Source organism: Trachinotus anak, unplaced genomic scaffold, assembly GCF_046630095.1.
Source record: "Trachinotus anak isolate AG129_WGS33_773 ecotype Australia unplaced genomic scaffold, CSIRO_AGI_Tana_v1 ptg000018l, whole genome shotgun sequence".
NCBI classification, from domain to species: domain Eukaryota; kingdom Metazoa; phylum Chordata; class Actinopteri; order Carangiformes; family Carangidae; genus Trachinotus; species Trachinotus anak.
The window spans coordinates 3,527,782-3,552,709 of NW_027273869.1; the positions used below are offsets into that span (position 1 = coordinate 3,527,782).

The following is a 24,928-nucleotide window of genomic DNA, read 5'->3' on the forward strand; positions in this document are numbered from 1 at the left end:
GTTGTTCTGTCTTTTTCTACTAAAGGAGACTGTGGAGTGAACTGACGGTTCAAAGTAAACCAGAAAATAGACCCAACTGACCCAGGATAATTATTAAAACATTCAAGTCTTGGTTGGGGTACGGCATATATCCAACAGCAATGTGATAAATAAGACAAACTTTTATTCTGTTTGATTTCAATGTTGCATGAGTCTGTATTTGTTTGACCTCTGCATTAATCTACTCTACGACTACCATCAATGTTGCTGCAGACTTGACACTGTACATCTACATAAGGCACCACTCAAATGTGACCATGGTGTACAGGGTGCACTCTGACCTTTACAGTGGGCGTAGGGCATGTTCATCACATAGTCCTCTCCTCGGTTGAGAAAATTGAGCCGAGCCTCACCATCTAATATGGCCGACAGGGAGTTTCCTAAAAGGTAAACAATACAGAGCTAGAACAGCAGCACCGAGACCCCACAGCTGAATAAATATCTATTCACTTCACGTTCCTGTAGGTGATATAAATCTGATTCTAGTCGTGTGTGTGTTTGTACCGTAAAACTTGGACTTGGCCAGGATGCTGCCACTGAGGCAGAAACCATCCTTCCTGTTGCTGACATAGAAGGCAGACACTGGAGGATGATGAGATACCTGAAAACACACAGTGGATGAGTCATCTTGAATTAGGTAGATATTTGAGGGAACTTGTTTTGGTGATTTACATCAGACAAAATAACCATCAGCCTCTGATTCATCATATCACCAACAGCTGATAGCTGTTGACCAATCAGATCAATTGATTTTCGGTGAAACTATTGTTGGTATAGAGCAGCTGTTACCTGCTCTGCGATGTAGAAGGTCTTGCTGTTGGTCCTCTGGTGGAGCCACATGCAACGGTACGTCTCCCCTATAATGGGGTTGTAAGGCTTCTTCAACCCCTGTGGATCAAAACCCGACAACATCAGGATATTATTAAAAATATTGTAAATTAAAGAGTCTGTTTAATCTATGTAGCTTATCAATATGGAGTACATGTTTATTCTGCTGACCTTTGGCTTTTTGTAAAATCCAGAAATGTACCACTTCACCACCTTCTTCATCCGGTTGTAGGCATTCTCTTCAATTGCAGCCCTGACAATGAAATTAACAGTCAAACCTTAGACTGATGCTCCTGTACAACACAAACTGACTCAGTGGGTACAACCTCTCTCCATCTGCTATTACAGAACAGAATTCTCTTTATTATCTTCCCTATCTTTGTAGTATCCACAGAACCTCTTCACAGTAAACAAAGACACCCTGCTTTCTTTTGACAGTAAGACACAAGGAATGACAGTGTCCATATGTCACATTATACAGGTCAAAAGGACCACCTCATAAACAATAAAGAATTCCCTGAAAAATGTTAATGTTACATTTTCAAACCTTTATTGTTTTTTGTTTTGTTTTGGGTTTTTTTGTGCTTTTTTAAACACACTTTTTCAATCCTTTAAAATTAATGGTCCCATATTTTACACTTTTCCTGTGTTTTATCTGAAGTGTTGATCTCCATCAGAAGATATATTTATGGTTTTAAGAACCAAAAAGCATCTCAGTGTAGTTTTTCATCTCCTCTCTCAGGCTTCTCTCTGGAACTCTACTAACAACAGGTCAGTCAGCCAATCAGAAGAGAGGATCTGAGCCTCTCTTCTGATTGGCTGACTGTTTTCTCAGTGATCCAATAAAAACACAGCAGATTTCAGGTAAACACTCAGAGAAACCAAATCCTGCAAGGTTGGATGGTGGGTCCAGGTGGGCGGGCCTTGGGGCGTGGCTGAGAGCAGTGACTGCTTTGTTGTGACATCACAAAGTTCCAGAAGTCCTGACGGCTGGTTTTAAGGCTCAGTTTCTGAATACAGGCTGTGTGCATTTCTCTGTGGACTGAGGCTTTGATACTTTCAGTTTTAATATAGAACCTAGACCTGCTTTATACGATATGGGACATTTAAAACAAGCTTTTTCCTTTACTATATCAGCATATAGTAATCCTTTTGAGAGGCTTGCAGCATTAAGTTGTGTGCAGGATGTTTTCTTTAAGTTCTAACTTCTGTTAAACACAAAAAGCTTAAGGGCAAACAAAGAGACTGGACTTACTCTGACAGGAAGTCTGCGTGGTAGTAGTAGTCAGAGAGTTTGTCCAGGAAGGACCTTGGCTCTAGGATGAAGGTGGGCAACACCACCTTGGACAGGTCCATGCCAGGTCGGACCTGCTTCAGCAAAGTCCAGATCAAAGATTTGTTCTCCTCTGATACCGTCTCTGTCTGGGCAGCCTCACCAGCCTGAAGACAGGAAAAGCACACAGTGGTAGAGAGGTCATGATGTTTCTGTGCATGTTGCCTGCAATTATACTGACATCTTACAATTCACTCACTCCTATGCGGACTCAGTCAGTGGCCTATTCTTTGATTACTTCAAGCCTTGGACCTGTTATTATTCTCTCTCCAGACTCTCTCTGCCCCCCCAGAGCCACAGTATCTCTGTGCTGGGACCTCTCTCCCTCTCCTGACTGTTGCCTCATTCTAGATGTTTTGGATCTGGGAGTCCCAGCCTCCTCCTGGTCTCTCTCTCCCTCTGTGTGTTTGTTTATTTCTCCTAGACGTGTGAATGATGTGCCTGCTTTTGCCTCCTGTGTGTTTGTGGATTTCATCCTCTCTCCAGGGCTTCATGGTTAAGAGGAGGTAATAGCATCTGTAATTTTTAACTGTTAATCTACTATGTTTCTCTATTTTATGATGCACATCTTATGCATATCTGGATCCCTCCTATGTTGCTCTTTCTCAGGGTTTCTGTGGACAGAAGGTGTTGTATGCTATCCAGGCTGTAAAAAGTCCTTAAAAGCAAATTTGTGATCTGTGATAGTGGGCTGTATGAATAAAATCTGACTTCACATGTACACAGAACCTCAGAAACATTTACATGAGTCTTGGATGAGTCTCCACAGGCTTTAAGGTTTTACATGGCTGTGTGTGCAAAATGAGGCTTTAATTAGCTCCTAACTCTAAACATTTTGCCTTGGCTTCAGTAAATCTTCAAATAATGAGCTGTCAAACTCAGATTTCATCAGTATGGAATTGCATATTAGCACTTTCACACTTGTTGTCAGACCACTGCAGTCCCTGACAGAAACCCACACACACAAACCCACACAGACGGTGATCAAAGCCTGTCCATGATACAGTTTTATAAATCGCCCCACTGCAGGAACATGCTAATTTCTCCTCATTAACAAGAAACTCTGAGAAAGAATAAAGCATTTAGCTGAAGTTTTAATTCAAGCTAAAAATGAAAATGGTTGCTAGAAATCCTAAGAGACCGTGTCCTACTGCTGCAAACACGACTGAGCTACTTTTTTAAATTAAAAGCTCTGCAGGAGAACAGTGGACTTCATGTCCTACCTCTCCCAGTTCCTCATGGGACTGTTCCAGATACGGGGTTTCCCGCAGATGTTCGTTAGGATCCAGGTCAATGTACGAGTCATCTTGGCGCTCTGATGTATCGCTGTCGCTCTCCTCACTCTTCTCAAGGCCTTCTGGGTCTGACTCCTCATGATCCTGCTCTCCCTCCCGGTCTGACTTATCTGAGTATAAGTCTGGGTCTTTGAGGTGGTCACTATCATTGAACCTGGAGGAGGAAAGGTGGATAGAGAGGTGAGGAAATTTACCACAACAAAAAATGTGACTTTTAAGGAGAGGTTTAATTTTTCTACTCACTGGAAACCGTGCATGTTGTGTGCTCGCAGGAGGCTGTAGAAGTTAATGGAGTGTTCTCCTCCAGTGGCAACTGTGCTCATGTCCTCCTTCCCCTCACGGATCATGGTCCTCTTCAGCAGACTGGAGCACTTCAGGGCCAGTTCTAAGGCATCCATCCAGCATCGACCTGAGAGAGAGATTTTAATTTACCATTTAACTGCAGAAAAATACAGTTGGGATGTTTCAGTGTTTTTTTTAAAGAAGATTTTGGTTCTTCTGGGACCCACAATCACCTCTCACCCTGCTCCAGATATCAGTAAAGGAGGTGCTGCAGTTTAAAAAATGTTTCTCATTTTGGGGCAGCCCGGTAGTCGAGTGGTTAGGGCGTGTACCATGTTGAGCGCAAGACGCTCTTAGCAGGCAGTCACCGGTTCAACTCCCGACCGGTCCGACTCTTTCCTGCATGTCATTCCCCTCTCTCTACCCCCTTTCCTGTCAGTCTCCACTAAGCTATAATAAAGGCATAAAAAGCCCAAAAAAATAAAAATTAAAAAAAAAATAAAAAAAGTTTCTCATTTTGATATTTACATTACAGTACAGACACTGTGTTTTCTAACCCTTTTCCAAGACAAGATGTAGTGCCTTCATTTTCACACCTTTAGCCACAGCAATGAAATAGTGTGGAGAAAATATTGTGTACTTGGTAGAAAATAGGAAGCAGTTATGGTCATTTTTGATTTAGCTTCTGCTTGACTGTTTCAGCACCATGGAGAGAAACTGAAGGGAAGTGGGAGAGAGTGGGCTGGATGTTTCAGCACCATGGACAGAGGCACAGAGCTGTGGCTGAAACCTTTCACATGTTCATTAATGTACTTTGTAGAGAAATCTATGGAAACGATCTCACAAAACTTCATAAAACAAACTTTAATTTCAATTACAGCTCAGGTCACAACACTCACCACTCAGTTTCTTTTTATTTTATATTATCTATTCATCTTTTTCTCTGAAAGCCTTTTGCCTCAGTTTCTGTTTTTTCACCCTCACACACTCGGGCAGATTGTAACACCCACACACAACACACATACTCCTAGTTTTTACTAAGGATTTTATTTAGGATTTTATACAGACACACACAGTCATTGCATGGTGGTCCTCCGCCCACTCTGGGCCTGGGTCTGCTTGAGGTTTCTGCCTCTTAAAAGGGAGTTTTTCTTCAGCCACTGTTGCCAAGTGCTGCTCATGGAGGGACTTGTTGGGTCTCTGTCATCAGTTTTATAAAGATTACGGTCTAGACCTGCTCTATTTGAGCTCTATTAGTGCCATGAGATAACTTTTGTTGTGGTTTGATGCTATGTAAATTAAAATTGACTTGACTTAACGCAACGTGACCACAGCAGACAGCAATTCTTCACTGTTGTACTTTTGGGATGTCACATGCCTCTATCTGCAGCAGCCCAACAATAGACACATGGGTTTTGTTCTAACAAAAACAAGAAAATGTGACTAAAAAACAATTAGTTAAAACAAAATCATTTTAAGGGATTAAAAACTGAACGAGGGCAGACTGTTCTTTGCATTTATATCTCTCTAACAGGCCATGGATTATCATGTGCAAGCTCGACAGGGTTCGGTCACGACTGTCAAACACTGACACAGACATTAATGTTTAGTTTAATGTGTGAGTCAGTGGAGAGAAACAAGCACGCTGCAGAAAAACAGAAAAACTAAAGTCAGCAGAGTGAATCGAAATTTGCATGTTTCCATTTCCACAGTGAAAACACCAACTCTACTGGTAAGATACAGTTTTCTACGGCCCTTATCAATATCAGCCAATAAGAGTGAAGGTGTAAAACAGTGAGCGCTTTTCAGATGTACATATCTTAAGGTACTGCACTGGCTTAAAAAACAAAGATTAGGATTAGTGTCATTTCCTGCCATATACCGGCAGGATACGTAGGACTGAGCCAATGATAATGATGCTTTATGAAGCCACTACCAGTGTGATGCCAGTTTACAGGTTTATCCCCATCACACAATGCAAACAGAGACTGTGAAGACAAATAGTGTGAATGAGACCCTGTCTCTTACCATCAGACTCAGAGGCAGCGCGGAAGATGAGGTGGCTGCTGGGCAATGGCTGCGTGATGGAGCCCACTGCTTCTCCTTTAGGACCCTGTTTGGAACGAGAACCAGAGTTCAGTGCTTAAGGCTCAGAGGGTTGTTACTTTGAGTTTTATCTATGTCTCTTTCTTTTGAGACAGTTCTAAGATCCTTTGTGATTTCCTTGTTACAACTGTAGTGTTTGTATTTCTCTTTCAGCTTTGAATTATTTATATGTGCAAACAGAAGAAATCTAGACTCCTGAGTATGTCATTATGCAAAAGAGCTGTGAGAGGGGTCAGAGGGGAGAGAGGCTCAACGAGTGAAGAGGACAGCAGGGAGAGAAGGAACGCTGTGCTCTAAAACCCAGACCGTTAATTGTGATTCAAGCATTTTCATAGCACAAACAAAAGGAAAAACACTTGAACACACTTAGTGATGAAAACCCAATCACTGTTGGAGTGGACGACTGAACAGAGCTGCAAACACGGGCACAAATGGAACATGTGCGCTGCCAAATATGGAAATGGCTGGACGTATAATGTTCTGTGTCCTAAACTAAACTAAAGATGAGCTCTTAACTCAGTTCACATCCATGTCGGCATAACTACTTGTTCTGACAGCAGGAGACAAAGGATTCTGTTTTTTAATGGAACATCCTGTTGATGTGTTTGTGCTCATTTTGTTTCATTCATCACCAGAAAACAAAACAGGCTGCACTTGTCTGCAAAACAAACCATCAGCATTATTCTTCCTATCTAGCTTTGCAATGATCAATTATTATGATTAATAATGAGATAATAAGATCAGAGACTTTTTCCACAGCAATATATAGATAAATGAAGCAATGTATGAAACATTTAAAGGAACAGTTTGACTTGATGTGAGAAGTTAGATACCACTCTCTACAGCCAGCAGCTGGTTAGCTTAGCTTAGGCAAAGAAACTGTCCCACACATAACCCCTGTAAAAGTGTAAATTGTTGCTCTTACACTTTGATGCTTGTGTGGATTAAAGAAACGTTTGGCTACAGCCAGGTTAGCCATTTCCCAAAATGTCAAACTATTCCTTTAAAGGCCAAGTTGGCAGATTTTCAACTTGATTCCTCTCTTTCTAATGTGGAAAGCACACGTTTGTGAATGAATGAATTAAATTTCCCACTATTCAAACATATACTTAAAAACAACAGAGCCTGGTCTTGGTCTTGGACTACATGCTGTACTTCCTAATTTTTTGTAAGCCTGTCTCCAAGAAACTGCAGAGTCTTTAACTCAGAGCTGAATAATCTGCCCCCTTACTGTTTTCACAAAGCTGATCTTAAAATACCAGCATTAATGGAGGAAAACCAGTTTAGTAATATAAAGCTGAAATTAGATATCAGGGGCCTGAATTATACCGCTGTGGAGATGGATGAAGAGGCTGCTGGATCTAAGTGTCTGCCGAAAAAGAAACTGTGCTTACTTTCTTTTAGATGTTTCAGAATTTTCCGCTTTTGAGTGACAGGACATACCACAGCCTCTCAGATTTCTCTGCTCACTGGACACAATTTCAAACATAACTGCAAATTTTGACAACATAGGCATGCTACAGTAGTTTAAAGAAAGTGCCCTTTTCCTAGTGGTGAAACAGCTTTTCAATGTCACTATGAATACTACAAAAATGTTATCCTTTACAAACCTGTCATTCATTCACGTTAGTACCTTTTACTCTGAGATGTCTATTTTTTGCTGCTGTGACCGACAGCTCAAAGTATCCTGCAGTTTCCATGACTTTTCTTTTACCATAAGTCAAACTGCTTGGATTGCCTGTATCTATTTGTCTTTTCTTGTTAAATATGTTATGAACAGTCTGAATTTTTACAACTTTAATTAAAGAAATGCCGGAAATTACTGGTAGAACAAACTGGAATTCACAAAGTCTCTCTTATTTCCTAATTATACACACACTAAACGCTCCATGACTTCCCTAAAATATCACTGATGTGTTATTATACACTGGTGTAAATCCTGTATTTGAAAGGTATATCCTGACCTTGACGGCCCAGATAGACTGCTCCAGCGGGTGGAAGAGCTTGAAGCAGAAGCCATCCTTCTTGGAGGGCCTCTCGATCAGCTCACAGGCGTTGAGCAGCACCGTTCCCACCCACTGGCCGTTCTTGTGGGTTTTATAGATGAGCAGGACGCCTGGCTTCAGCACACACCACAGCTTGGTCCAGCTCTTCAGAGTGCCGCGGATCTGTTTGTGGAAACACAAACATATGAATGCAAGATATTCTAAAGGTTTACCTGACTATAATGAACTTCTGCATTATAATGGATGAGGATTTAAATGAGCCAAAACATTGATGCATTTACACTGAACATATTTAGAGGCGGTTTATTCTGTAACTGTAAAACAACACAGAGATTTTGCACAGTCAATGTTTTGCATAGTCCTGTGTTTCAGATCACAGTTTCAGTGAGAGTTCAGTTCTTTAACTGCACATGGATAAAAACTATTCAGGAGTGTGGAGGTGTGGGTTTGTGGCGTGACGGAGGCATTGGGCTCTGTATATGTCAGTGAGAGAGGGTAGCTGTGTGTTTGTGACATCTTGTGCTGATTTAATAACTCTCTGTAGTGTATGCAAACTGGTATACAGGATGTGAAGTTGAATCAACTTTTATAATAATAATAATAATAATAATAAACTACATTTGTGTAGCACGTCTCATGCAGGAAATGCAATTAAAATATTAATGTAAAATGAGATGGAATAAACAAGAATATAAAAACTGATTACATAGAGGGTTAAAAAGGGCATAAAATCAGCAAATAATCAATAATTATAACAGCATTTAAAAGAAGTTGGCTGTAGTTCATTTGTTCCACAGCTTTGGGCTGTAACTGACATACAAAGGAAACTAAACTGTAACTGTTGTTCTCACCTTCAGCCAGTCGGCCATGACGATGACAGACGGATCAGTGATGGTGCTAAGCAGCTCCTTGGTTGCCCTCTTCTTTTCTTCCCTGTAGTTTTTCTTCTGCACCTACAGAAAAAAAAACAGAGCGGTGGACAACACTCAGAACATCAATCTACATGACGCTGAATAATAATGTTCCACACTTGCTGTGTCACTGAATTACATTTGGCTGCAAATAAGAGTGAATTCACACTCTTCATTGTCTCTGTTAAAATAACACCTGGTGCATTCTGACTGAGGGGTGGGGGGTGGGGGGGTATATCTGCTGCATTTTACCCCCCCTCCCTCTCCCAGTGCACAATATGAAGAAACAATGAAGTTCATCATCTAATACACAGTATTTTACTGAATTACAACGTTAACACAGTGCGAAACGTCAATCCATGACAAACATCAGCCATTAGACTATACATGTACTCTCCATGTTAGGGTATTTATAAGACTCATTCTGCCCGTGTTGAGAATTAGTGTCCGGACTTAAGCTGATTTAATCTCACTCACCTTGAGGGACTCCTTCTTGGTGAGCTTTCCTCCAGACGTGGACACATCCTTGTCTGACCCATTGTACAGCTTTGTTTCAGACTGAATACACAAATAGGGGTGAAAGAAGGGGTTAATAGCAGGAAACTGATAATTGATTAATCTCTGAAGACATCAATATATGTCTTTCCACTAAACTTAGGATCTTCAAATATTACATCTGTTTCTAACATTTGTTCATCAGCCATGTTAAGAAAAACACTTCTCAAACACATCAGATGATGAAAACCAAAGCTTTCATATCTTTAAAATGTGTGTAGTCTACATAACGATCATCAGCTAAATGCAGCCTAAGCCCCAGAGTGCTCCCTATTAATAACAAATCTGTTACCACAAGTGATATAATCAACAGACTCCACTGAAATGAGGACATTTCATTAGATGTTTACCAACAGCATCAGCAATGCATGTAAAGCAAGAAAACATCATCTAGAAATGATTGTTTTCTTTATCATCTCCAGCTCATTTCCTTCCCTGGGAGCCCAAACTTAGCTCAGTCAGTGGAATGAAGCCTGTAAATGCCGGACAGGTGTGTCCCTGCCAGGTGATTTAAGGTTGAGAGGCAGACGGGGGATGTGTGGCAGTCTTAAAGCAGGACTACTTAAGGCCTTAAACGCCCACAGGCAGGGCTGGAGACAGATCAACGGCACATGAACAAGAAGCCGAAGCTGAAGAAGATCCTGCAGTGATTCATGTGAAGACTGTTGGAAACATAAGCTATGGCTCAAATTTGCTTTGAAGCTGTTGATGTTCTTGATGGCAGATTAACTGAAGTCCACAGAAAAGGCTTCATCAAAATCTTGTCTTGATTTTGGGAAAGCCTCGCTGAGAGAGAGCTTTTTGAGCCAGGCCAACCTCCGAAATGATTATCCTGTCAAATGTTTTGTTGCGTCCAAATCACAACAACAAATTGAAAAGGATTCCTGTCTGATGCAAACATCTGCTGTGATTCACCCGCCCACGTTTGAACTGACAAACCTATTTGACGTGGACCTCGACAGATAAACCAGACGGTCCTCCTCCACACTCAGCTCACTTGAAAGAAGGATTGAAGTTTGAATTTTTAGCAGATGAATGTTTGATGTGTGCAGTGTATATGATGTGTGAGTCATCTCAATGTAGGCTATCTGACGCCTGAGGCTAGACCGGGAAAAGGAAAGAATATGTGCACTAATTCCCAAATTCTCTGGTCTCATTACAACAGGCACACCAAAGCACCAAATCATTCCTTCCCACCCTTCACAGTGGAGCGATCCATCTTACCTTGCTCTTAGATATGGAATGTGAGTCCTCTTTCAAAGGCAGAGGTAAGAGGTCCTCCTTCCCTCTCTCAAAACCTGTAACAAAAAAAACACAAGAGCATGAGGAGGAGCTCAGTCCATCAGTGTGTCCCCGCAAACCTGGAAACCGTTCATTTATCAGTTATCTGGTTTAATCAGGTGTCAAGACTGGATTTAGGTCCCACAGTCTCCATGTTGTTCACACTAAACAGATTCACTGTTTAAATGTGACATGTTTTTACTTTTCCTTCAACAGTTTCCATAGGGTTCCCCTCCAACAGAGCAACCCATAGAAAATATACAGTATTTGGAAATGTCAGCACTCAGTTAAATAGTCTTATTATTTAATATGGGGAAATGGTGCAAACCATTGTGGTAAAATTATGTCATTTTACCCCCTTTAACAATATGTATGACCTATATGACCCATTTACATTTTTATTTACATTTACTTTTTAGATGTTTTTGTCCAAAGCGATTTAATAGTGAAGGACACTAGTAAAGCTTCAGCGTTAAATGTCAAGTACGACATCTATTTAATAAGTGCAAGGAGAAGGTAAAAGGAAGTGCACCAGAAGTGCATAGTAAGTGCTACTTAGTGCTAGTTACCCATGTTACCCAAAACATGGAGGATATTTTACACAGATTTTTATTGTTACTTTATCTAAGACAATAGTTTGTCAACACAAAACTAGGACTATGTACAGGTTCTGTTAATGAGACTTTAAACAATAATAAAGCAGCAACCAACTAGTTTCCATGTAAAGATGTAGTGGAGGAATGGCGTCCTGAACGTAGTCCAAAGTCACATCTCTTTTGTGTGTGTTTTTCTGTTAGTCAAACAATATGAAATTTAATCATCTGCAATTTTGATAATTAAAAGTAATTAAACAAGCAAACATTATCTTACTATCTTACATTATCTTATCTGTTTTATTTCCTTGTAAACTGAAAACCTTTGGGATTGGGGCTGTTGCTGGGGAACATATCATTACTACTATTTGTTATTCTTTTTCTATTTTTTCTATTTACTTATTAATTGAAAAAATAGTCATCAATTATTGATAAACTCCAGCCCTAGTTTGCGCTATGCAGCTTCATCCTGATCCTTTCCTGGTGCTGTCATTTTGTGATTCCTCCAGCCATTCCTCCATTGGCTCCATCAGTTAGTAGCTGGCCACTGGAAATAAAGTGTGTTTGAAAATAGTTGCAGGGCTCTCACGTCCAAATGTCTCAGTCGCCAACTTGAATCCCATTACATAATGTCATTCACGGGAGCAACTGGAAGCGAGCCACAGAATCTGGTTGGCAACGAGCTGGTGCCTGCTTCAAGTTCCTAATCTGAATTGAGCTCAGTTAAAGAAGAAGAGAGAATGACTCCATGTTTTAATCCACAGTTTGGCAGCACCAGATGTGAAGCAGATAAACATCTGGTAGAGTAAGATAATCATATGAGCTCCACCTTAGCATTTCCCATCTTCATCATCGAGCCAGTTTCTATCAATGACAATAACCCCCGCAACAGATTCCCCACAGAGATCCTAGCACATGCTGACACTGGTGGTCTCAAGGTGAAAGAGAGCCTGTAAATATTTTATAGTTTCCATCTCATATCCACAGGCCATCAGCAGTCAGCCACGAGAGTGAAGGAACTGCTGCTGAGTTTCACTACCAAATAATACTTATCATTTGGAAAATTAGCATCTTCTATGAGCAGCAGTTTGCTTTAATAACAAATGTTGTGCATCTGTGGTTGCAGCAACGGAGCCATTATGTGCTTTTAATGTTGGACACTTTTAACAACAACGTGATGTTCAGTGGATTCAGGGAATGAGTTTGTGCAGAAATGTTTTTGTTGTATCCTCTTTTTATTATTCCACCTCATTTGCCCTGCTTCTTCAATTTCTTGCGACGCCCCCAAGCTTGCTAATGGTGCGTTATGTGTTTCCTTTAACTACCTAGTTAATAAGGAGTTACTATGGAGTGAAATAGTGGAGCTAAATAAAACCTCTGGGGATGAAAAACTGATGCAGCAGCGGATCGAGCGGAGCGACCCTGCTGTACAAATGCTAATTGAGCATGAGCCAGTTGCATACATACATGTTTTGTTCAAGAACACTTCAGCTATTTGAATGACGCAACAAAAGAATTAACTCAAGCATCACAACTGTTTTCTATACTAAACATGTTTGCATGGGATTAAAAACAAACCAGACACAGGAGTCTTCTCATTTAGCTGATCAACATCACAGCTACACTGTGTTTGTTTAAATCAGTTAACTTCATTAACCACAGGGATATAAATCAAGAAATTAGGGTATGCTATTGTCTCTCCAGCCTTATGAATGCTGCCTTAGTTTCAATGCAAATCTAGGTTCAGTGGTATATTAGATATCCCACCAGACCATCTGTGCCCACTTGACAGATGCATCTCCATGCCAGCTTCAGCTGGAAAACAACTCAAGGGCAATTCAACCACTATAGCACAAAAGACACAACACAAGAGGTTGCATAACTCATCATTCTCTTCCTGCATACATATGGAGAGGACTGGATGGTCATAGAATAATGACATGAATCAAAATGTAATGAATTTAGAAAGTTGTTCTTAAAGTAACAGACAAGCTCTTTTTAACACAACAAAAGCTACAATACTGTAGCATACATACATCAAACAGCATCCAGCAGCCTTTGTCTCATGATGTTAATGCTAATGTTCAATCATCAAGCTGCACAAAGAATCAACAGTCCAAGCAAAAGAATGATCACTGATTTAATGAAGTTGCTAATCTGCATAATTGATAGCCATCCAATCTGTAATCAGGCAGTCTGAGTAAATTAATGTAGTCCAAGGAGAGTCCAGTTTCAATTGCAGACACAGAAGATGCCACTTCTCCATGTCATAGGCCTTTGACCTGAGGCCTGAGGCAGCTTGTTAAATAATTACAGCTCCGTGACGTGATGAAAAATAACATAATAAAGCTGATGAAAGTTTAGATTCCAAAAAGAACAAAATGTCTGTATGTCAGTGTGTCTAAAATAAAGACGAAGTGTGTACAAATATGGTCAGATCCAAAGATGTAAAAAGCACTATAATTTCTTCACATCATGTACAATCAGTTATTTCGGTTATTTTATCAACAGATGACCCATTTCTTAAAGTGCACTCTCATTACTATAAAACATTAGCTTTTAAAATCATGAGGTGTATTTAACGTGCAATCTTAATCCTCATTAGTCCATATGAAACTTTCTGTTAAATTTCTGGATTATGCAAAATGTTCAGGACAATGACCGGGCTTAGAAACACACTTTGTTCTGAGAGCTTAATAAAAAAATGTGATAAGCGTTTGTTCTGCGAAGGACAATGGCAGAGGAGGGAAGGAAGTCAGTGTGTGAAACCAGTAGGTGTACCCTATATCTCTCTTTTCAAATTCACTTTGAAGCTTTTCACTCCAGTTTCTGAGCTCTCATGGTTTGGCTGGACACACTGAGTATTGTTAGCCTCTGAATGTGGCCAGTGAGGACTGCTGTTGAATATGAATATGTATCTATAGAGCACTTATCAAAGCAGTATTACAAAACACTCTTCAAAATAAGAAGTATGCCATGCATCATATTTCCCCAATAATTGACAGTAGAGCTGCAACAATTCATTAATTGAAGAAAATTAAGTTAAAATAACTATTTAGTTAATTAAATCATCATTTTTCATTTTTCTGGTCTTATTGTAAATTTAATAATTTTGGTTTTGACAGTTGATGATGTCACATTTGGCTCCAGAAAATTGTGATGGGAATGTTTCACTGTGTCTTGAAATAAACCAGATGATTAATCAGCAGATTAATTGATGATTAAAAATAACCATTAGTTGCAGCTTAAATTGAAAGCATTTACTTTGAATAGGAAAGCTTCCAGGAATGACTCGGAAGTGCAAACTTCAGCTGGCACAGATTTTTTTTGTTTTTCATTACTCTGTCACAAAGATGATGGAGTCACTGCTGACAGACACAAAGGTAAGAGTCCAGTCTCCCAGACAGAGACTTCCTGGATGCTGTTGTCCAAGTCTGCTTTATTTTGAAGGCTGGTGAGATGCCCACAGGTGCTACTGAAATAATCTATACATTTTTTATGTATTTTTTTTTATTTTGTCACATATACTGTGCTGTCAGGTCTCTTTGGCACTGAGCTTTGCCTCTTACATGTTGGCTGCTTTTGATTTTGACAACTTTAGAATTAAAGACCGACCTTTGATCCTACATTTTTCATTTCTGACATTTACCTCAGCCTCCTGTACATGATAAACCATTGAAAGTGAGCTGCCATGTGGCTGCTGGGAAAATACAGTGGCCTTTATGTGAGATGCACCAAAAAGTAGTTGGAGCTCTGTTACCCTCTCTTTGCAGCCAAATTCACAACCAAGCATCAACCTCCAGGGCTGAACAATGAAGCCAACACCACACTGCCAAAACAACTGTAGTTCTTCAAATGACCACCTCAGGTTGGCTCCAACAGTGAGTCAGTCCCCATAGTCTCTCATATTAAAAAGCCCAACTTTATAGCAGAAATAAACATGTTTACAGCCTGATACATAAACAGTTTTGGTCTCTAGAGCTAATTTCCCCCTTCCTGACAACTGTATGGGGTGAATATCTATATGACTCACCAATTCAATTTTTATTAAGGCTTAAAGTTATAAACAATTCAGGGCATGGCTTCTTTGAATGGGTGAGTGCCTGCTTGCCACAAACTGGCATGCACCAAAGTCTCGGCTCCACAGAAGCCCCACCTCTTTGCCCATTTTTGGATTAGCTGGAAGTTAGGGGCGGGGTCAGGCACTGCCTAGATGGTGACGGCAGAGGAGCCCACTCTGAGCTTCAAAACCGCTCTTCAGAAACTTATGGGTGACAGTCAGTGTTCACAACTAAATATCCAGTTAGGATCCAGTCTATTCTATACCTTTCACAGCAGCTGTCTACTTGGTGAGGACATTAAAATGGAGAGCGTACAGATGCACAAACAGTAAAAGGGACACCAGAATTAGGTTAACCCTAAGAGTACCTGTGAAGGTCAATGAAAATTCCAACATTAAACAATGTATGCAGTGTCACATCTAGGCTTTACTGTGTGTGTTTGTGTGTAAGGCTGGAGTGGTAGGAGACTCACGCCCCACTGCAGACTGACTGGGGAGTTTGCCTGTAAAAACTGGAGCTGCAGTGATCTCACTCTGCATCAAAGATCATAGACAGAGAACAGACAGAGAGGAAGTGCTGCGTGCTGCTACAGTGAAAGTCGTTCCACATTGATGCTCTGCCTCTCACAATGAATACAGTCGACATCACCAATGTGCATCAGGCAACATGCACAACAGTACAGAAGAAAATGACAGGGAACCTATGATGAAGACACTCCATTCATGACACATGAAGAGTGAATGTATTTCTATGTATCGGACTGTAAGCAACAAGTAAGAATGATCATTGTCTATTTAACTCAGCAACTGAAATAACTGTGCCTCAGTTTCATTTTTTATTCAATGTCACATGAAAACCTCACTTATGGTATGTTAGACATTCAGCACACACAGAAATCATCTTCATCTCAACTTCAATCATGATCAATGCAACAATGAGCTGCGTCTCCAACTGGAGGGAGCTTATTTACAAACCTCCAACATAGTGAAAGCAGTTCATTATCTCTTGTTAACTTAAATTCTTACCAGAATTAAACCAAGTTCATTCAAATCAAAGCTCATTTAAAGCTCACACTGGTCCAAAGGTATACTGACTGAAATATTGCAGCTACATGAAAGACTGTGTTTCTAATTTTCTTTAAACTAAACTAAACTAAAAGGAATGTTCAGCTTTTATTAATGCTGCTCTACTTTTTTTGGAAATGTGAAGTTTGCCATAGCAACAGGTGACCTGACAACAACAAATAGAGGGAAGAGCTGGCAGCCCAGTTTCTCCTCAGAATCCACTAGTTTTAAGGGAGCAAATTGCAGGAGTGTCTGCTGCTGTGGGAAACGTGCCACGGCTCAGCGTCTCTACTATTTTGGCTCCAGATTCATGACAACTGAAAGACGGCTGGCCCAGTGAAGGGAAAAGAGATACTAGTGGGAAAATGTCATTGGCAATGATTTTTAACTTGATTTAAGATGTCTGCCAAATTAGTAGCCAAACTCTGAATCCCTTTCTTTATTGTAACACAGTCTGAGCATAGATCTGCCAAGTACAATCAAAGCACAGATATTTGTTGATATGGGAATACATCAGTTCAGTTCACTTGCAAGATCAAGTGAACACTCTGCTCCATCTCTAAACTATTTTACTGCTCAGACTGAATGTGGGACAAATGGTCCTATGCTTCCCATAATGCAATTCAGTGTCATCTTCCATTGACCCTGCATGTCTGTCTTTAAAACTCTGCAAATTTATGACAGAAAGCCTGTGTTAAAACCTGGGATTATAATCTCCAGACCCAATCAGAGATAACCCTTATGACATCACTATGACATCATCAGAATTAAGAGACTCCTCCAGAGACATTATACAACTTTTTCATGGGCTGATTTTTACTCATGTAAAATCTGTGTAATCGCCCATTAAAACACCTATTTTAAACATTATTTCAGATACTTAAAGGTCCCATATTGCATAAAGTGAAATGTCCATGTCTTTTTGGCTATAAAGCAGGTCTAGGTTCTATGTTCAAAGTGCTCAGTCCACAGAGAAATGCACACATCCCATATTTAGAAACTGAGCCTTAAGACGTCAGGACTTCTGGAACTTTGTTTTCTCTTTTCTCAACCATGCTCCAGGCCCAGCCCTCCAAGAACCCATTGTCCAAAATTGCAGAATTTGGTTTCTCTGAGTCAGCCAATCAGAAGAGAGGCTCAGATCCTCTCTTCTGACCTGCACATTGACCTGTTGTGACTAGAGCTCCAGAAAGAAGCCTGAGAGAGGAGATGTAAAACTACACTGAGATGGTGTTTGGTTCTTAAAACCACAAAAATATCTTCTGATGGATAGCAACACTTCAAATAAAAAACTGGAAAGGTGTAACATATGGGACCTTTAAATATCACTTTAGGTCTTTTATATCCAACCAACAGCCACCTCTTTTCTTTGCTACAGTAATGCGCCAACTCCTCTTGGTAATCAAAAACTCATCTTATCTTCATGGTCAGAAACTCCACTCAGTGTTCTAACATGCAGTCTGCCAAGTCACGCTGTCCTCAGGATGAACTGTGATTCCATTTAATTATCGACCACAAGGGTATGGCTTTTTCCACCCTCTTATTGCTCTATAAAGGTCCCATTTTCAACCTCCAAATCAATTTCCCTTGCTGTTAGTCCCCGAGCTACGGAGGAAACAACAGTAAGCAACAGCCGAAAGCGCACACACCACATAAAAGGGTGTATTCTCCACACTTGATGGTAAGATATTAGGCAGTAATTTCACTGATGAATAATGCATTGTTTTAGTGTATTTGTGCTTTTAGCAGTACATAATGTTTCACTCAGACCAGCACAGCCTGTCATTTTAATCTCGAGGTCTCCATCACGGTCTTCATACCTGTTTCTTATGCAGCCTGAGAATTTCACAAACAAAAACATAGCAACAACTGAGATGAACTGGTCCCAATCCACATTAAAAGGGTCTTACTTTTATTCTGTCTGCACACAGGCGGCTTGACGACACAAAAGCACATTATCTCTTGAAAAGGATGATATTTCAAACAGGATGTGTCTGGATGAGAGTGGGGGCATTAGCCTGGTTGTATTACCATGGCTGCTGTTTTGTGCTAGTTGTATATTTATAGTTCACTGGGGTTTGTGTGCACTGGCAGATGCTGGCCTCTTCCCCGGTCCTTGATAAAGACTGCAGGCAATGACCTATTGTCCTGTCTTCTGATATTTTTAGAAGATGATTTAGGAGGATCAAACTGCAGTGTTTTAATAAAATGCTCCAAGAAAAAAACAAAAGAAATAATGTCACATGGATTAAACCTCTGGCTTAAACCTAAACTGAAATGTACAATGAACGGGAGTGAGATGTACATTAAGTTCTGGCTCAGCTGTCTGAGTAGCACTATATTGCAAGTTCTCATATCCATCCAGTTCTCGAACCATCAAATCAATTTTCAAATGTCTGGGAAAGATAATCCATCATAGTTACTGTTGAGAGACGAATAGGTATTTTAGCTTTATTGGGTTTTGTAAAAAACAAACAAGTCTATATGTTGGCACAGAAACTCAATGAACCCATCATATCTTCACAAGTAATGAAAATGTTTAAAAAAAATACCCAGCCACAGTCACAAAAGGAAATTAAACGCCTAGAGATAATTAGTTGACTGGAAAGAAAGTCCACAATGTAGAACTTCTGACACCACTCACATTACCAGGATACCAACAAAAACTGAGTCATCGACCATCCGTGAGCTGTTTTCTCAGAGACAGCCTCAAAGAGTACAAATCCTGAATGTTAAAGCTATGCAAGAGTAGGCACAATCATGTGAGCACACTCCAATAGGTGGGCGTAAAAATACAGTAGACACAGAAAGTAAGAGAAGGTACAAAAGACATAAAGTGAGTAAATGCGACCCGCCTGCACCGGCTGTCTCCTGCAGTTTCTCTTAAAGCCGGCGCCTGTTAGCAGAGTGTCGAAAATAAGGATGAATGGAGCTGAGACTGGGAGCTGACTGAGAGAAAAACACCATGACTCAGACGACGTCTCGCAGCTCAAGATATTTGTATAGCTGGAGGAGGTGTCGGTTCGGGGGGGGGGGCTTATGGCCAAAAGGTCACCAGCCCAAATCCCGAGACGTGGAGAGGTCTGAGCAGAGAAAGACAATGACGAACAACTGTTGTCGAGATGCCCTTGAGCAAAGCCGTGACGTGACAGAGCTGCACAGTGTCAAACAACAGAGGACTAAGTTTGTACCAGGTCGGATGAGTCTGAATTACTGCAGGAAAGTGTGACAGTGCTGAAAAACAGCATTTCTGCACAGTCAGCCTTCCCTGGATTAATAACAGTCATCTGTGAAGGTGGAACAGAACATCCCCTGTCAAAGCTGCAGAGGCTGCCAGCTGTCTGCCTCCAGGTCCGTGTCCTTCTCAGCAGGACAAACAAAGAGGCAGAGATTTTACAAATGAACACTAAACTGATTTAATCCTAAATGTTCTGTGGGATTTGGTGTTCTTCTAAAAAATGAGGATTATCACCACACTCTCAGAGAGGTATCACTGGGACCTGGCTAACACCAAACCAGCTGAGCTGAGGCCTGAGCTCTGCCTCCTTCATCAAGCTGTCTGCACATGGCTCCAGGGTCATCTCTCAAGTGTGACAAAACTTTTTCATTGGTCGCACAGGTGCACCTGTGCAAACCTGGCCCTTTTCTATTCCTCCTCACTGAATGCAGGATGGGAAAAAAAATAAGGCATGCCTGTATGAAACCGCGCCCTGTGCTCCCCCTTGAGTGACATCACAGCCTGATACAAAATTCAAACCTGTCCTCAGCTCTGAAAGGCCCAGACCTGACATCATAATTCCACCACCAATCTCCCCTGACCCAGTAAGATGCCTAATCCTGAACCAGCATCTTCAGCGGAGATGACCTCATCTGAGTCAGATCCAGAACCAGAGTCTGCATAGAAAAAGGCCAAAATAACTGCCTTTAACAAAGGCTTGTCCAGTGTCCATGGCTCAGATATGATACATGCTGCTGATGATATAAAGTACTGGGAGCACCTACATTGAACTTTGCACTTAAATGAAAAAGTTAGACCGGTACAACCAGTATAAAAAGTTAGTCTGGAGCCCTGTGGCACCAACCTGCTTTAAGTCCAACATCCATAATCAGTTTTGTAACCTTAACCGTACTTGTAGAGAGAAGAGAGAGTCCTTCAAGTAAACAGTCACTAATAAACATCTCAACAATTTTAACAACTAAGCATTTCCATATGCATCATAGTCATATTCACATTTACCATTTTCTCACCAAAGCACACAGTGTGTATATCTTTGAGGTCAAACAAATGTGTTCAACGCAGCTCCTTCCACATGAAACACAAAATATGTTTTTTTCTTTTTAATTATAATTGGGTTTTGTTTTACATCCATGTTAACTAGCTTGCAGTCTTCTTTACTGCTTTCGTTGGCACATTGATACACTTTTTAGCCTGTTATCTCCTCCAACTCTTGGTCGGTGGTATGACAGGAAACGGGCAGCAGGAATGTGCACAGTGTCCCTGATACAAACAATTATCACGTCTCTTCTCTTCTTCTGTTTCTATGACAGCAGATTTTTCCCTTTCCCTGAAGCGTAGCCATTTGGAGCAGCTACAAACACTTCTGCCTTCAGAAGTGGAAAGGTGCAATGTCATTTTAACAAGTTCATTTGAGCATACCTCTGCTATGAAATTCTAAACATACACACATATAAGAAGATGAAGCCCTGTAACCGTGTCCATGGAAGTGATGCCTTCTGATGCACTGATTTTTAGGTCCTCTTTGCAACTTGTTCAATGCTAATATAAGATATTTGCCTTTAGTTGCATTAAGATTTAAGCAGTACATGTTAGTCATGCAGGCAAATCTTATTCAAATCCAGTCTCTGAAACCCAAGACTGAGCAGCCCCAAAGAAGATGAGTCCAGACCAGCTTACACTGATCACAGCAACTCTGTCATTTTAATAGAAAAATCTAATCTGGTGGTCAGTCGTGCATCTGAAGAAAACGTACCACAGTCATGCTTTACAACACCAAACACTTGTAATGAGAGGTCATTTTTAAAGCCACTACTACAGAGATACTTGTCAGTCACAAGGTAAAACTACAGGGTCAGCAACACTTCCCAGTGTGGAGCTCCGTCTCAGTCTCCACACCATCGTACACCAACCTGGCAGCGAGATGGGTGACAGCTCGTTATAGCCCCCAAAGGAGGCATTGCGGATGAGTTTGCGTCCATCCGGATGTGGAGGTCGAAGCGATGCTGTCCCGCCGCACGTGGAGAATCGACGACGACTCAGCAGGCCCTCCTCCTTCATCATGGGGCCGGCGGGTGCTCCCTCCGTGGGTGGAGGGGAAGGATGGGTGTGGGGGAGTGGTAAGGAAACTCAAGGGTAGAGGGTCGAAAGGGGGGGGGGTCGGGAAACCGTCCGATCTGTCCCACGCAGCTAGTGTACGAGTGAAGACACCAACACAGACACACACACAGAGTAGCTCAGACACCAGACACTGAACCAGTGCAGTATGCTGCTCGCCTCTTCAGCCAACTGCTCCCCTTCCTCCCACACACACAGTCTCTCTCTCTGCTCTGCGAGTGTGTATGAAAGCAGCCGCCTGTAGGTACTTAATAACGAATAAGCTGAGCCCCTCCTACTCCCTCTCCTCTGGATGGGTAGGAGAGCTGCATCTTTAGCTGGGAAATCGCTCTTATGTTCCACATCTCATCTTTCTCATCAGCTCAATCTCTCGCTACATTTTTGATTCATTATTATTTATTCAAAGGGACACTTCACCGCTTTTAAACCTTATTTCAGTGGATTAGTCATAGGGATGGCATGTCTATGACGTCTAGTATACTTGTTAATAATTCTAAATATTGCTCCAGCTGAATCTAGTTTCACCTTTCACTCCTCTGACATCAGTGGCTGAAGGAGAAAATACAAGGAGGGCTTTTCTTCTGTCACAACAGCTATAGAAATGGAAAACCACATTTTAGACAAAAACAAATTCCCAATGTCGACATACCTTAGCTACTCGACATAACCACAGCACTTGTCACAGTTTAAACAGATTTGTACTGTATGAGTCACAGACCAAATATGGGCAAATGCAACAAGCAGAGGCGTAAGCTCTCGCTCTGGCTAACCAGGCCAGGTAGAGCTGCCAGGTAACAGTTTAATCCAGTTACCCACCAGTGCCGGTACCAACACCCCAGTCACTACAGGAAGTATGAGAAGTATTTAACTACTGAGTGTTTATTTTTGCTGAATGTTGCCACTGCAGTGGAAGCGCTGGTTTCTGTGGTAACGCAGGGCCACTGACTACCCTAGTTCTTGTAACCTAAGGCTCTGAGGCAATTTGTAAGTTTCTTGAACGTGGTTTCTTGGCGGGAGCAGGTGGTGCCAATTGTCGCTTGACAAGAGCTTCGGCCATCTTTGTCTTTATGATACAAGAGTTTATAATACGCCCTCTGAGCAGAGCTACATCTTCAGGGCAGAGAGGCTACAAGTTGCTATTGGAAAGTGACAAGATGGGTTGGGGCTAACTGGTTAGCGTGCTAACTTCAGCAGAAGAAAAAACGTGATAGAGACAAGAATTAACACTGGTGTTGCTCTCCAGATTTGGAGTAAAGACTAAAGTAATGAAGTTTTGATCCTGAACTCACATTGTTTCTTCTAGACTGGTAAGTAAACAGCTGTTAATGCTAACGTCAGCTATGTAGCAATAGCAAAACTCACAAACAGCTCCTTTAAGGTTAAGAGGATTTTAGTCAATCTGAATACATTGCTTCTGCATTACATTTGCTTAACAAATCCCTTATCCAGTTGATTTGAATTTCTCTTTCAACAACTTTAATCAACAAAGTCATATACAACCTAATTCATCCTAAGTATAATACTTATTATTTATAATAAATATTTGCCATTTAGCTAAAAGGCAATGCATTCTTGATTGTTTTTCAACAGCAGTTGAGAAACAACTTCACCAGAAGCTGCTTCTGTTTTTTTATCATGTCACATAATCTTCATCATTACATGGAGTTTACCCAGTGCTCATAGATTTGTACTATAGATGTTTTAATTGACATTTGTTACAAGCACTCTAAGGACTTCTCATTCATGCTTACATACAAGCTTAAGTTTAAAGTTCATTCTTAACCTTGGGAACTGCAGTTGAGGAAGCTGTTGAAGATCATGTAACATAATCGAAAACTCAAGAACACCTCGTGAGATTGTTTTCTCAGTGGCTGAACGGATATTTTGTGCATTCCTCTGAGAACAAAGATAAAGATTCAGTAAGAGACCTGAGACACACTGACTTTAAGAACTTGTTACTGACTTACATCTGGAAACGGGACATTCAATCAGAACCCAAACCTGCCTGTGTGCACCTGCCCAGGGTTAGGGTCAGAGGGCTGATGATAAAACTGCAGAAGTAACTATTGTTCAGCAGTTCACAGGTTTTTCCTGCTGTGTGCTTTCCTGTAGGTGAAGAGCATTAAGTATGCAATACATCCCCCACCCCCCCTTTTTTATCTCCTCTTAAACCCAACCGGTCGAGGCAGACGGCCGCCCACCCTGAGCCCGGTTCTGTTGGAGGTTTCTTCCTGTTAAAAGCCAGTTTTTCCTCCACCCTGTTCCCAAGCGCTTGCTTTTTGTGGGAACTGTTGGGTTTTTCTCTGTAACAAAGTAAGGTCTTGGCCTTACCCTGTAAAGTGCCTTGAGATAATGTATATTATGATTTGGCGCTATACAAATAAAATTGAATTGAATTAATACATGTAGGCCACTGGTATTCAATAATATCCACATTAGGAGCAGTGAAATGTCCCTTTAAGATAACTATCCTCTTTCCTCCTCTTAATAACCACACGACGTACTCCCTGCAGCTTGTCATCTCTGAGTGCTATGCAGACAGAAGTGATCAGACTATAAGACACACACACAAGCACATACAATCACAAAACATCAACTCTACTGAGGACAGAAGGAAGCACTTTATCACCCCGATGGTCAGGTGATGATCATCATAATTCCCAGAAGTAAACCAAGAAATTCAATAACTTCCAACTACAGGCCCCATATCTGACCAACCTGATCGATCAAAATTGAAATATATTCCAATAAAAACGTCTTCATGTTGCAATATTTTCTATTTACTATATTCAGCTCTTATATAAAGTTAGTATTCAGGATCATATTAGTAATAACGGGTCACTGAATGCTGCATTGAAACGTGTGCTTCTCCTTATACAGTTAAATAGTGCTGAAACCAGATGCACTGTCACTGATATAAATTGCTTTATTGACAGATATCTGTAATGCACTTAGGACACGGTTTCCCTGCTGTATTTTCATGGACACACGTGGCTCAGACCAGACAAAAACTGATGTATTTGGATACATCCTGTTTTATTGCATTTGAGAGGATCCATGTTGTTTTAGTTTTTGATTATTTTGGAAAAAGGAAAGGTTGTTCAGTTTCTGTGCTGAAGGCCAGGAAAGATAATTAAAGTCATCAGGATGTCTCATATCAAGTGAGAAGACAGTGTTCCTGCGAGGACACGAGTGGTTAGTGTATCTGTGCAGGAATGAAC

At 41.0% G+C, this 24,928-nt stretch overlaps 1 protein-coding gene across 11 annotated transcripts in view; it reads right to left on the minus strand.

Annotated features, from left to right (window-relative positions):
* Positions 1-24,928, minus strand: part of osbpl8 (oxysterol binding protein-like 8) — a 93,959-nt gene that overhangs the window by 8,338 nt on the left and 60,693 nt on the right. For 9 of the 11 annotated variants that reach the window (XM_071503068.1, XM_071503063.1, XM_071503062.1 and 6 more), the window contains 12 exons: positions 10,580-10,653; positions 9,278-9,358; positions 8,741-8,842; positions 7,848-8,051; positions 5,806-5,890; positions 3,739-3,904; positions 3,424-3,649; positions 2,123-2,307; positions 1,039-1,120; positions 829-927; positions 544-640; positions 321-419 (listed from right to left, as the gene is read on the minus strand). In XM_071503068.1, the coding sequence (XP_071359169.1) occupies positions 321-419; positions 544-640; positions 829-927; positions 1,039-1,120; positions 2,123-2,307; positions 3,424-3,649; positions 3,739-3,904; positions 5,806-5,890; positions 7,848-8,051; positions 8,741-8,842; positions 9,278-9,358; positions 10,580-10,653 (1,500 nt within the window). Of the gene's footprint in view, positions 1-320; positions 420-543; positions 641-828; positions 928-1,038; positions 1,121-2,122; positions 2,308-3,423; positions 3,650-3,738; positions 3,905-5,805; positions 5,891-7,847; positions 8,052-8,740; positions 8,843-9,277; positions 9,359-10,579; positions 10,654-21,502; positions 21,793-24,928 lie in introns of those variants that run through there. The other 2 variants (XM_071503065.1, XM_071503070.1) reach the window with 1 other exon arrangement.